Below are 13,607 nucleotides of genomic sequence, written 5' to 3' on the forward strand. Positions count from 1 at the left end.
GATAGGTCTCGGGAGGGGGGCACCCGGTTTAGCCTTCCCACCCGGAACTCAAAGAGCACATTCCACAGCGAAGATTTTGCTGAGCCCGGTGGGGGCGAGGTGATTCAGAACAAGATCCTCCACCAGGAGGTCGGTAGCAGAGTGGTCAGGGCCCTCAGGGACCCCAATGATGCGTACATTATTACGCCGGGCCCTATTCTCAAAATCCTCAAGTCGGCGAGCCATCAGGTCGTTTGAGGAACACAAATTGCCAACTTTGGTCTGCATTTCAGAGACGTCGGCGGTCAGGCTGGAGGTCTTGATGTCCAACGACTTGACTTTCTCATTGGTTTTCGCCAGGTCCGCTCTGATCAAAGTAACTTAAACGGCCACCGTATCGATCTTCGAAGCGAGAGCCTCATATTGTTGCCCCATAGAAGCCTTCATGCTGGCAATGGCGCTCATAACATCCTGTAAGGATAATTCAGGAGAAGAGGCAGGGTCAGCCTTAGGGTCTTCAGGAGCACGGCCTGTACCGCCGGGGGATCCCTTGGGAAAGGCGTAGCGATCCATGACGTTGGTTTGAGTCTGTCCCCCACGGATAGGCGTCTTAGTCTTGCGCTTCTCGTTATCGAGTCTGGTGGCCATATTGGAAAAGGAGCCCCGAAGGGGCCCGCGAGACCTCGTGAAAATGGCCGTTAACAGCGATGCCAAAAATCAACGAAAGTGACCTAAAATAATAGAGATGCCGGGAGAGCTAGATGTGGAATGCTCACCGACAGTGATGCACGGCAAAGAGGCAAAGCCAAGCCGGCTCAGGGAAAATCTAAGCTGTCTTCCGATCAGATAAGGCCCGGAGTAGGAAAACTAAACTGAAAGTTAAGACGAGGCCGTCAGGGGGAGAACCCCACTAGCTGTTGTTGTTCAACTACTCCACGGCCTGCTGGCTAACTGAGCCCCCGGCAACTCCCCGGGCAGGCCGCAAAAGTTCAAATCGGTGCTACAGCGGCTCCCGACGTCCAAATTAGATTTTTGAAGGAGTATTGAGATCAGCCAAAGTCCGTCTTCAAAAGCCCATCTCCGAAATCAGGATATATATCAGGATAATAGCGAAGAGCGGCGAGGGTCCCGGGAGCTCTGTGCTCACGCGACCATCTTGGACGCTCGCGAAGCTCCTCCTCCCAATTGAAGTGTTTTTAATAAATTAAATTTTTTATTGTGTATCTTTTGGCCTTTGAGGTTGTTTTGTTCTGGTGATAGTTTGGATGTGAAGAGTGTGTCAGCTCTGTGTATTTAAACATTCTTTAAGGGGATCTGGTTTGATTACGGTCTATTTAATGCCCTACCCCTTCTGCGGTTGGGGCCCCTCATTTGTTTAGAAAAAATGTACCAAATACTAGCCAGCTGCACAAAGTGGTGTGAGCAGCAGCGAGCTTACTCCACCAGCCAGAAACTTTGAGAAACATAACTGCATCCTGTTCCTGTCGCGCCACGGGCGGCCCACACTAATTATAAGTCCTGTGGTAAATTAAAGCATGGCATTCATTGTTGCAGTGAGTCTCCATAACACCATCAGGTGAATGCTGAATGGAGCCAGTCTCCAGGCCTGCAGCAGTGAGAATCTTTGTGAGAGAAATGCGGATCACACGCTGCTTTGCTCAGTCCTAATTACAGCGCTTTGGCTTGACAACTTCAGGAGGTGTTATAAAAGCGTGGCTTTTTATTGCAGTCAAGTAATGCGGACCAGCACACTGAAATGCGTTAGTCTAACCCCTGATGTGTGAAACTTGGGAGCACTGTCTTTGTGTACTATTGCTTGCTTGTGGTGTGTACAGTTCCTAAAGGGTCAAATGACCTACATCTCAGCTATGGCTGGTAATTGGACAAGCTACACGAAGGTAGGAACACCTGCCATAGGGATTGGCAACATATTTTTACATATGCTTATAGGTGCATCTTTTTGATAGGAAGTGGCAGCAAGCTTCCCTAGTGAGAGCACAAGAAGAGAAAACAGCCTTTCTCTTTTCAGCACTGCACTTTTAGGGCTGGCGTTAGCCATGCCCAAAGATTTAAGTACAATTCTATACATAATGTAGTTCCATAGAGGGGCTTTTAGCCAGCTCTGTGCATCCCTTGGTATGCTATTGTCATTCACATTTTTTTTCCGCCCACTACTGCATACAGCATGGTTAACAACCATTGGCTAACTTCACAATAAGTGACGGCATTCTGCTATTTAACTAGGAGCACATCTGCACACACGGTAGTTGCCTTAATAGCTAGGAACTGCTATGACAATGTAGGCTTTTTGAGGCTAAAGAATATGTGAGCTTTTTTCAAAATCATTTTTTAAATATTGTCCAGGATCCTGCACCTCCCACATCAATGTTTTATAATTAAAAAAAATGACAAAACTAGCATTGACAATGACAAAAGGCTGGTACCCAACACCAGCCCAAATGGATTTGCCTGTGCATTAACCCTGGGCGTAGTTTGCGTAGTAGCGCTAAGCGAAGTGCGCTAAGCGAACTGCGTAGTGCAGAAGGGAATCTGCTGTTCCCACTGATTGCACAGTGCCGGATGCTTGTCCGCACTGTGGAATCATTGCAAACGGCATTTTGCACAATGCAAGCAGTTGTTTTCTGCCACTCTAGTAGATTTGTACTCGAGCTGCAGCTTGCTCAACACGGACTGGTAGTTTCTCATAGCGAGCTACGCGACCACTCACAATGAGAAACCTGACCTGCCCTCATTGAGAATCATGCTGGGAGGTTTATTTTCCACGCTCGCGACCGGCAGCTTGATGTTGCTGATCGCAAACGAGGAAAAAGTCTCGCCGAGACTGTGTTTTGCTCGCTTGCGGTCGCCAACTTGACTTTGAGGACCGCAAGCAAAAAGAAAATGCCCGCCACGCGTTTTTGCACTGTGCTACGTGCAATTCGCATAGCGTGAACTACGCACGCTCGGCTAGCGTAGTCCTAGGCCCAGGGTTACTGTGCATGTTAATGCTTGATGTACTTGTGACTTCTTAAGTTCATTATCTCTCGCCTTTATCTTTAACCAATCAAACCCCCCCCCCAAGATCTGTTTTTACTTTCCTCTATGTCAATGTCTCCTTTTCCGGTTATCCCTCCTGTCTCTATTTCTATCTTACGCATTCCTTAATTCATTCGTATCTATTTCTTTTCACATGTCTATCTATTGCTCTCTCTTTCTCTGTCTGCCTCGCTTACCACTTTGTCTTGCACTCATTTATCAACCCATTCATCTTTCCTTCCACTTTACTCTGCCATTCCTTCTGTATCTCTCCCGCCTACAATTTTTCTCTTTATATTTTCAAGCGTGCTCTGTTCTTGCTGCTTCTGGCCACATTCTTCCTGTTTCATCTCCTAGGTTGCAGCCACCCGCTTTTGCTGCTTGCCCCCTTTGTGCATTATATTTCAATTCCTCCTTCTGCAGCAGCATGGTCCTGCCCCTCCTCCCACCGCATAGCCTCCTCCTTTATTTCACACATTGTTGCCTTCCATTGCCATATTTCTCTTATCTCATCTTGTATATCGTCCCTTTCCAGCTGTGCAATATTCCTCTCTGCCATATTCCTCTCTCATGTCCTATTAACTTCCTACCCGCCACATCCCTCAATGCCTTTTGTCTTACACTTCTGCACCTGCTTAATAATGTCCCTTCTTCTCTCTCCCCTGCAGTTTAACAACATGATGGAGAAGAGACCGCAATGCCCAGATGGGGCCATCACGCCCGTGCAGCAGATGCTGGCATCTGGGAGTGGAGCCCTCCTCACCTCTCTGTTTGGTAAGTCTACCAGACATTTTTTTGTGTAGGGTAAATGTTTTTTACAAGAAAGAGAAGTGATTGCTTGTGAAAAATTCATGATTTTAATGACTGCATCTATAAAGTCACTAAGAGAGTGGAATGACGCGGGTGGGTGGGAGTAAAAGGGAGGGCAATGCTGTACGGGCAGAGTTAATTGAAAGGGAAGACGAGGTGACACTTGGAGCAATCAGTGGCAGCAATGGGCATGTGATAAAAGGGATCTATATGAGCCTATGAGTGAAGTAGGGAAGAACTCAAGAGTCAAATGGGGGAGAGGGGCAAGCTATTGCAAACAATGTTTCTTTCTCATTTCACTCCAGTCCTGTTGTACCGTCTCACTTAATAACAAATCCTCTGACATAGCCCACAAAAGTGGAAGTCTGTTTTTTTGCTGGATTGTTGCATTACAGCTGCCAAACAGACCTAGTCTTAACAATATATGTACAGGAGGCTTTAAGTCTGCTCTTTTCTGCCATTGGTTTTCTTGACCAACCTTGTTCAGTCATTGGCTTTACGTTTTGTCAATCATGTCTTTGCTTAGCCCACCATAGTATTCATCGCTGACCTACAGCTATTAGCTGTTTGGGTGTACCCTTGCACCTCCAGTACTTGCATTGAACTGCATGAGGTATTGCTTTCCAACTGATGCCTGCTGGCTCCTTCCCACGTGTCTCTTAACTAATGTGCTTTATCCCGGATGGGTAGGCACATTAAACCTAGACCTATTGGCTTCACCAATACTTTTTTATCTGGGGTGTATTTTGCAGCACTAGTGTTGTTTAGGTCGAGCCTATGGCAGCGCGCATGCGCTGCATAGGAAATCGACCTCTTTGAATCGCTTCAGGAGAAGCTCTTGCATGTGGTTCTCACACGCCATTGGCCTTTGCGTCTGGCTTTAGCGCGCAATTGGCCAAAGGCGTGTGGATGTCCCAGCTTTTAGGGAAATGTTCACTCCCAGGGTGTTTTGCTCTCGGGAGCCAACATCGGCGCGTTTAGCGACAGACTTTGAAAAAGAAAGTGATACTAAATAGTGTGTACATGAACTAGATCCAAAGTGAAAGTACTGACTAATCTGTGAAGACCAGCTGCCCTTGAAAGGTGGCTCAGTAACGTAGAGAACCGATTTTAAGTTACAGGGTGACAGTCAAAAAGTTGCTTTAAAAGCACAATCATTTGTGAAGAGGTCACTTTCATTTGTTTTTTGCCACTCGATGTTATATTGGATATAGAGCTTTAACTTCCTACTTATTCAGTCACAATTAACACAGTGTAACCTCATTGTCCGTTTTGGTGGCAGTAGTACCCCTTTTATTTGAGCGATGCATGACCATTGTATTGCTTCATTGAGACTGCAGACAGAAGCTGCAGTTGGAAGAGAGCACCTTATACTCTTAACATAGACTCATTACTATAATAATTTTGCTATATTGAGCATAGTATTTTGTACAGGATAACCACCACGTGTTATCATACATTTGAAATATGTACAAAATTAGAGTTTTCAAAACAGTAAAAAACATACAATATATTTCTGTTGGTGCTAGCACCAGGACACACTCTTCCTGCCCGTTTTATTTATGTGATGAGACAATTTAATTATACTGTCAAGACTGCTGGCAGGAGCTGAGAGGGAAATTGATAAAGAGCCCTGTTCCAATGCTGGTTTTGTCTCCCTAGTTAATATTCTATTTAGATGTGTACTGTGCTCATCTCAGTTCTTTGCGCAGGTACAACACATTTTCCTTGTGGTGGAAAATAACCATTTTTTGCTGTGGGAGGTAATTGTATTGTTTCCCAGATGGAAAGTATTGTAGACTACAGATATCATCTGATTGGGAAAGGTGTCTGTAATTGGGTATTTGAATTAGGCAAAGTTACAAAATACACATTTGCAGATTTTCCAGCTGGCGTATGTCATAAGCAACATCAGGATTTAAAGGTCACAGGACTTTGCATGCTGAAATATGTAGGGTCACGCCTGTTTTGAAAACTGTCAAATTACAAGGCCCAGCATGCAGAGTGCTGTTGTTTCAAGAACCAGTACTGAAGTACTTACTCTTTGTTACCTGAAGTAAGTAGATATTTAATTTTTTTTAGTATGCAAGAAAGCAGTAGCATCAATTAAAATGCACGTACAAGTAGTTAGTGCAGCTCACGGAAGTAACACCATGGGAGTCCACTGCTAGGTTCTCTCCAGTGGACTCAGGTTCTCATCATTAGCACGACCATACCGAAACAAAAATATAAAAAAAATGTACAGGTACTTTAGGACCAGGTTAATTACAATAAAAACGAGCTAAACCTAAAGTCTCAGGTTCCACTTTATTTGGGGTCAGAAATCATAAGCACTAGGGCGACACGTCCTAGCACTTACATCACCAGTACTCTCACGACTGGTTCACTGTTTGTTCACTATACCTGCACATTTTGTTTATATTTATTTTTGTTTCGGTATGGTCGTGCTAATGATGAGAACCTGAGCCCACTGGTGAGAACCTACCAGTGGACTCGCATGGAGTTACTGCCGTGAGGCACTCCATACCTTTACACATTTTTTCACATTCGTTCATTTCAGTAGTATTTGTGTTGCACCGCACGTTAGAGTGTGTACATGAGGGGAACATAACAATTAATAGAACAGGGATTCATGGTGGGAGAAAGGATACAAGCAATTGCCCATGTAGCACACAAAGTTGTGGGAGCTATAGATAGATACACATGAAATCCACGTGAATCTGATCTTACAGTAGGACCAGGTCATATTGTGTTTTGAACATCAAACTGGACCGATTGCTTCTGTTTGGAGCTGGGGGTCCATCACTGTGCCCCGTGACCAATCCAAAATTTTCCTTACAGAACCCTCTCAGGACAATGCCTGACCTCAAGATGGCGTCTGGATTTCATACGAATCATGGTTTCTCAACCCACCTTGCGCTTCTCTGACATTCTCGGAGTTCATCTGATCACTATCCTGATTGCTGAGTCAGAGCATTATGTCCGAAACCCGGTGGTGCTGCTCGGTTCAGCTATTGAGGAGATGGGCCCTGGTTCATCCCCTCAGCCGTCACCTACCCAGCCGGACATTGGGCACTGTTTCTCCCCGTCTCCCTGTTTCTCCATTCCCGCCCCCTCCCATAACACATTTTCTATAACACTGCTCTTACCTTTGTTTTCTATGTTTTGATTGCTCTTGAACAAATGTAACATGTTAGCCTGTAACTCTGATCCTCACGTAAAGCACTCTGATACCTCCTGGTCCAGCCAGCGCTATATAAAACTCACATATTTTTTTTTTTAAATGCTGACTTCAGAGAGCCTGGAGCCCCCAGGAAAGGCCGGGGGTCCGCCTCTCTCCCCCGTAGCCCTGCCTACCCCGCCCCCCCCCCCCCCCCCCCACTGCCCCAGCTCATTTGTTTCACCAAACCAATTGAAATAGTTACAGAAACGAATACATACCTTATCAGTAGATGTGTGCGACATTATCGCTAGACACAATCAAACCATTTGATGTGTGTGAGAGTGTGGTTATTTGGGTGTGCCTAAAGATAACAATAGCTCGAACTATAAACATAAAAAGGTTTATTTGTCTATAATGTATACCAATATCAGTACATATACACCAGATACACATTTTATATCCACATGTGTAAAAGATGTATGCATATAACACATTGCACATGCCGACTTTATATATATATATATATATATATATATATATATATATATATATATATATATATATATATATATATATAATGTGTATATATATTAAAATGTTCCCATTTTATAAGAGGTGTGGGCGTGTGTATAAATATGTTAATTCTATGTGCGTACTTTGGTGTGTCTTTTTGTATAATAACAAAGCATAAATAATTAGTAAAGATTATGATGGGTTTGTGTTTCTGTTTGCCATGTTCTCATATGGTAATCATGAGAATGAGTAAACAATTACGTCACTAAACTGACAGCATGATTAATGGTTTGTTTCGAATGTACACAAACACACGTCTAGGTAAAAGTTGCAGACAAAGCTCAAGTTTTCCTCCCTCTGTTTTAAACTAGTAAAACAAGCATTGGCATAGCCAATAGGTCTCGTCTTTGTGTGTGTTTAGCCATGCAACAGTTAATGTTGTTGCACCAAGGATATTGTGCTGGATAACTAAACACTTATATGGTCCCAAAGGCGAGACCTATTGGCTATGGCAATGCTTGTTTTGCCGATCGTATTTTTTAATAGAAGAGATTATAGGTTGGAATGTTTTAGGGGGCTAACTGGTTTAAAGTAGGAAAGATAAGTTATTACTAAAATGCAATTAATAGTGAAGAAATGGCGATGTTGGTGAGAGAGCACGAGGAAGGCATGATGACACCAGATATCACTCTAGCAGGGTGCCACAAGGAGACTGGTGGATGATGTAAGTGGAGATGGCAGAGGAAAGTTGAGGGAAGAGATTGAAAGGTGAAGGCTGGGTTCGGGCAGTACGTTGTGTGCTTTAAAGAACTCCAGGCTCTCGCGTTCTAGCTTGTCCCTATGCTTCTGATGCAGCCTGTGTTTGTTTTTCCATTATGTTGTCTCCAAGGCTTAGTCTTCCTCATGAGATTTATTAAAGCTTGCAAAATATCTGCTGTTTGAATAATAACAGGGTAGGCTGCTGCTCTTGTGCTGGAAGAGATGTCCAAGGACATTAGCTTTTGTGTTTTAAGGGACTTGGTTAGAGAACAACTGGCACAGGAGAGCTTACATTGAACAATAGGACATGTTTATTAAGGGCACGCCCATTCTTGAATAGACGTTTTTTATTAGTATTATAGGTTATTTCACTGCAGAGCATTCCCGTTGCAATTTTAGTGTTGGTGTATGCCCCACAGTGAAATCCCTAGTGAGTATGCAAAGTTGTTATGTTTATTTGTATGGTGCGCATGTCACCCAGTGGTGGTGGGGGGTGGGGAGGGTAGGTGGTATCCCGGCGCCTGTCGTTGGGAAGGAGCTGCCCTATCTAGCGCTTGTTGGTAGAGCCATGTTTTCAGTTTCTTGCTCAATTTGCAGATGGTGTTGGCGGCTCTGATGTGGTAGGGAAGGTTGCGCCAGCCTTTCTGAATCCTTGCTCCTGCTTGGCGGGGGATGTTGGTAAAAAGAAAACTGGCCAAGCGGAGGAGCCTGGTTGACGTTGAACTGGGTACCCTGTTGAGATACGCTGGGCCATGATTGTGTATGTGTGTGTGAGGAGCTTGAAAAGGGTGCATTTGTGACTAAGGAGCCAGTGGGGGTTCTTGAGGTGTTCAGGTATGTGCTTGCGGAGAGGCAATTTGAGAATGACTATGGCTGCCGCGTTTTGTTTGACTTGGAGTCTCTTGGTGAGTTGAGCGGTGATCCTGATGTAGAGGGTGTTGCCTTAGTAAAGTCTGCTGGTGATTAGTACTTGTGTGACAGATCTTTGGGTGTCCAGCGGAAACCATCTGAGGACCACCTTGATGGTGTGAAAACAGGAGGATGTGACTGAGTTGACTTGGCTGGGCATCGAAATGTAATTGTTGATCATGATCCTCAGGTTCCTGGTAGAATTGGATTGGCTGAATGTTGGTCCTAGCTCTGAGGGCCACCAGAGAGACATGTTTTTTTCAAAATATGGCCACTTCTGTTTTAGTGGTGTTGAGTTCTAGGCAGTTGGTTTTTGATCTCAGACATGCAGCTGATGAAGTTTGTTTGGGTGTTCGAGTTGTCCTTTTGAGAAGGAGAGAATGAGCTAGGTGTTGGCGTATGAGATGATGCTGAACCCGTAAGGGCTGATGATGGCGAGAGGTTTCATGTAACATTTTGGGCTAAGCAAGGAGGGTTGGGGGACACTGTTGGTCAGGTTGGAAGCAGTAAATGAGTAGGGTGCTAAGCTATTCATTTGGGTGCCACCTGAGAAGAAGCATCCGATCCACTGAAGAGTAGGGCCACGGATTCCAGTCTCTTGGAGACCCTGTATGAGGGTTCGGTGGGATACAGTGTTGAAAGCAGCCGAGAGTTCAAGAAGAATGAGCCGCTGTGTCCCCTTTGTTTATGATGAAGTAGATGATCTGTGACAGTGCTGATGTGCACTCTTCCTGCCTCGTTCCAGTTACCTTTTCATTTTGTCATGCTGCTGCTACTCTTTTAGTCTGGTTTGTTAAGAGAGTGGAATGGTAACCGGAAGTCCTTTTCTTTGTGGATGGTATCTCTTCATTGTTATCATTTTTGGTCACAAAGGGAGGCATACCCATGTGTTTTTTTTTTTTAATGTATGGATAATGTGAGGTGCCACCGCATATCTTTTGGTTTGACCACCCGCAGCTGCTGCAGGTGGAACCCCATGATGCACTGCATGCGGTGAAAAGTCAGTCGGAGTGTTGTATGCAATATGAGGGCTGCACACCATTTATTTTGAGAGCTGTATTTTTAAAGAGGTCATTACATTTATTATTGGAGAACTAGTTCTTGGAGAGAGCTCTCTTCTGATAGAGACCGAGTAACGTATATTGTGGTTGTCAGAACCCTTTTCAGAGTTCCATGAGGCACGCAGGGGTTAACCGATCCAATTTCCCATTCACTGGTGGCTGCGTCAAGGAATGCAAACTATTAAGCAGTGCTTAAGAGTTTTCCTTTCTGCCTTTTAGAAACTTAGTCAAAAGTGTCTGATGCTACAGCACCGTAAGCAGCGAGTTTCAACTGGCCCAGTTCTTTAATTGGCGGCTCTCGCTGAACAGAAGAGTACAGCAATGCCACAGATGTCTTCAAATGTGCACCTGCAATTCCTGTCCAGGTTGTGAGGTCTGACTGCTTGTTGCCCTCGCACCACGCCCTGGAAGCGCAGGCTCTCTCCGGAACGGTGCGCTGAAGGTCTTTCAGATGTCTGAGCAGTTCCCTGCTCACGAAAAATTATATTATATTGTCTTGGTGTAACTAGGGAGGGGAATCCTTAAGCTCCCTGCTGGAGCCAGCGAGGGTGCAACTTTTCCCCCAGCTTCTCTGGCTGAGTCTGGGGCAGCTCTCTCGCAGCGCAGGTCCAACTGGCAAGTCACAACCTTAGTCTCTCCTTTGGGCGGCAGACCGAATCCTTTGGCAACATTGGTACCGTCCGCCCCCTGGCATATTGGGTGGCTGAAGTACGTGATGTGGAGGCAGGTTCTTCCAGGCACAGTGCCCTGGCCCAGACAGTTGCACGTCAGAATTCTTGCACAGGGAGTCCTCTTGGTAGGGCTCCCCACTGGACCTCGCTCCGTCCTACGCTCTCCTCTTCCTTGCAGGGCAAACTGGTCTTGACATCAGGCAGGCGCTGGTGCTCCAGGGCAGGTGGTCTGTTTCCCTGGATGATGTCTTCTCACCCAGTAGGGAGACTAGCAGGCCTAGGCTCCCAGTCCTGGTCCCAGGCAGAAGTCTTGTGGACTTCCCCGTCTCACACAGCCTGTTTGGATGCTTGGCAGATGACCAGCTTTTAGGGATACAACCTCCCCTTCTTATAGTCCTTTTCCAGATCCTAAATAACATTTTGGGTCTGGGCCTTTAAAGTTTTATGTTGGGGTTCTTCTTTTGAAATGGGTACTTGTGTTCTACGTCTTCCTTCATGAAAAAGGTCTGTCACAGCAGGCACGACTCCGAAGCTGATTGTCCACAACATAATTTAAGGCATTGGCCAGAGTTCACACCGGAGTGTCATCCACAGTGATATGTGCATCAAAGGGTTAATCCCAGATCCACAGCCCTATTCTATAATTGTCTTCCTACCTCGAAAAAGTAGGAAAATGTTACCAGACCTGCAGGTCTAGTATCTTGAATAATCTACTCGTCCTAACTGTAATGCGCTTGACCCATAAACTCTTTTCAAATTGTTCATTTCTAACCATGTCACCTTTTTCTTAATTACCACATATAAGACTACCTCCAAATTTGTGAGTTCAGAATGTGTGTTGTACAAAAAACTTTTGTTTGATTAATAGGCTAATCTTTCGCACCATTAAACTTTCGCTCCATGTATAATAAAAATCTAGCCCACATATTTGGTACACATGACTACTGACTTGCTTCTTAGTTCACTAACAGAATTGTCAGCATGACCGGGGGCGGTAATGTTTCTCAGTTCATGTTTGAAAACTCTCTTTTAATAAATATATTTCTAAAACATGATAAAGTAGCACACTGTCACTTACATTTTCCAATAAGATGCCCAAAAACGTTCCCACTACCGTGTAGTTTTATTGATGCAAATAATGTGTGGAAATCAGGTTTCAGCAAATATTTACCGTTTGCACATTGCCAAGTAAAGTATTCTGATTTGTTTTCATCATATTAAAAAAAAAATTTAATCTCACTTTATAATTACAAAGTGCATTTGAAATATATTTTGAAATATTTATACGTTTCATTTACAAGCTATTTAAATGTGTGCCCAGCTTGACTGACACAGTTCACTTAAAAAAAAAACTCTAACCTGTGCAGCAAGAGAATTAAAAGTAAACCCTAATCTCCAGGAAAAAGTAAGCAGTGATATGTCGGAACACATAGCCTGAAAATTAACCTTTGTCTTTAAACACGCAGGAAAAGTGAAAAGATAAAAACAAGATTTAAAGGCATCCTTATTGCTCATTCACCTTGTGAATGATCAGAAAACCTGTTCTCTGCCTGCTCGCTAGACAAAGCCAGTAACCCCAAACAATTGCTCAACTTGATAAAATCCGACTCCCCCCATAGCGTGGGCGAGTAGATTTATCGAAGCCGGGCCTTACCAGCCTATCTCTATTCCTGAGATGTGTCCAGGCCCCTTTCTTGTGATCTATCACTGAATCAAAGATGAGTCTTTTGAAACGTAAAGAATGTCTCGTCATTTTTGCTCCTGTGTTTCCTCACTCAGCTCACAGAAAAAAAACATACAGTCTACAGGTAAAACATTGCAATATCAGTTGCCTATTAACCTTAATTACAAATGCTGTCACTACTCATAGATTATAAAAGTACATTTATTTGTGTGTTTTTATTATTTAATAGCTTTGACCAGACTCTGACCAGTCTAAATATAGAATCTAAAGTCTAAAATACAAAATTATAAATATATAAATCAGTTCTTTTGGAGGTGATCGAAGCTTGGTGGTTCAAAGGAGGAAGAATTTAGTCGAGATTTGTTTGTGGTCTTTCTTGAGTGAGTTGTGTGACAGGGGTTGGTTATTATAGCTGTTTGAATTGAATTACAGATTTTGAGAGTGTTGCCAGAGAAGGGTAGGTTCAGTGTACAGAAGTTTTTGATTATAGGAATTTTATGGCACAGGGAGTTGGTACTTATGTTTGGGACCCTCCCGTTCCAAGTTAACGATCAGTAGTGATTATAGACTTATGCCATTGAGCCTGGTGATTACCAAACCTCCAGGATTACCGGTACAAGTTAAAAAATAGAGAGCACAGTAAACTATATTGATTATAGATGAGTTAGACTGGTAGCAAAACGTCATTACTTGCCATCGGCAAATGAACAAAACCTGTTAATTATTACAAATGACCCTTATCAATACCGATTGGTTATAATAGTCAACAAATACAGATTAATATATCTATTGCAGATAGCTTGTATGCATTTCAAGTCCTTCACTGTCCGTTTGGTCTCTGACTCCAAGCTGTTACAAACCTGGCCATCGTTTCCTTTTATATGGTGTGACTGTACACTCAGAAGAATGAGAGCAAAACATCATTGGTAGCATGGGCTTATCAGTGGATAACTAGTTCAATCCCATATTTTCAGTGTAAAATAACAGCTCCAGTATAGGTAATAAAACAAAAAAAAATCTTG

General features: G+C 43.9%; 1 protein-coding gene across 6 annotated transcripts in view; it reads left to right on the forward strand.

Annotated features, from left to right (window-relative positions):
• SLC25A39 (solute carrier family 25 member 39) overlaps positions 1-13,607 on the forward strand; it is a 232,635-nt gene that overhangs the window by 164,831 nt on the left and 54,197 nt on the right. For all 6 annotated transcript variants that reach the window (XM_078645178.1, XM_078645182.1, XM_078645181.1 and 3 more), the window contains exon 3: positions 3,684-3,789. In XM_078645178.1, coding sequence (XP_078501304.1) covers positions 3,684-3,789 — 106 coding nt within the window. The remainder of the gene's footprint in view (positions 1-3,683; positions 3,790-13,607) is intronic.

The sequence above is a fragment of the Lissotriton helveticus genome, chromosome 5_1 (genome assembly GCF_964261635.1).
Source record: "Lissotriton helveticus chromosome 5_1, aLisHel1.1, whole genome shotgun sequence".
Lineage (NCBI taxonomy): Eukaryota > Metazoa > Chordata > Amphibia > Caudata > Salamandridae > Lissotriton > Lissotriton helveticus.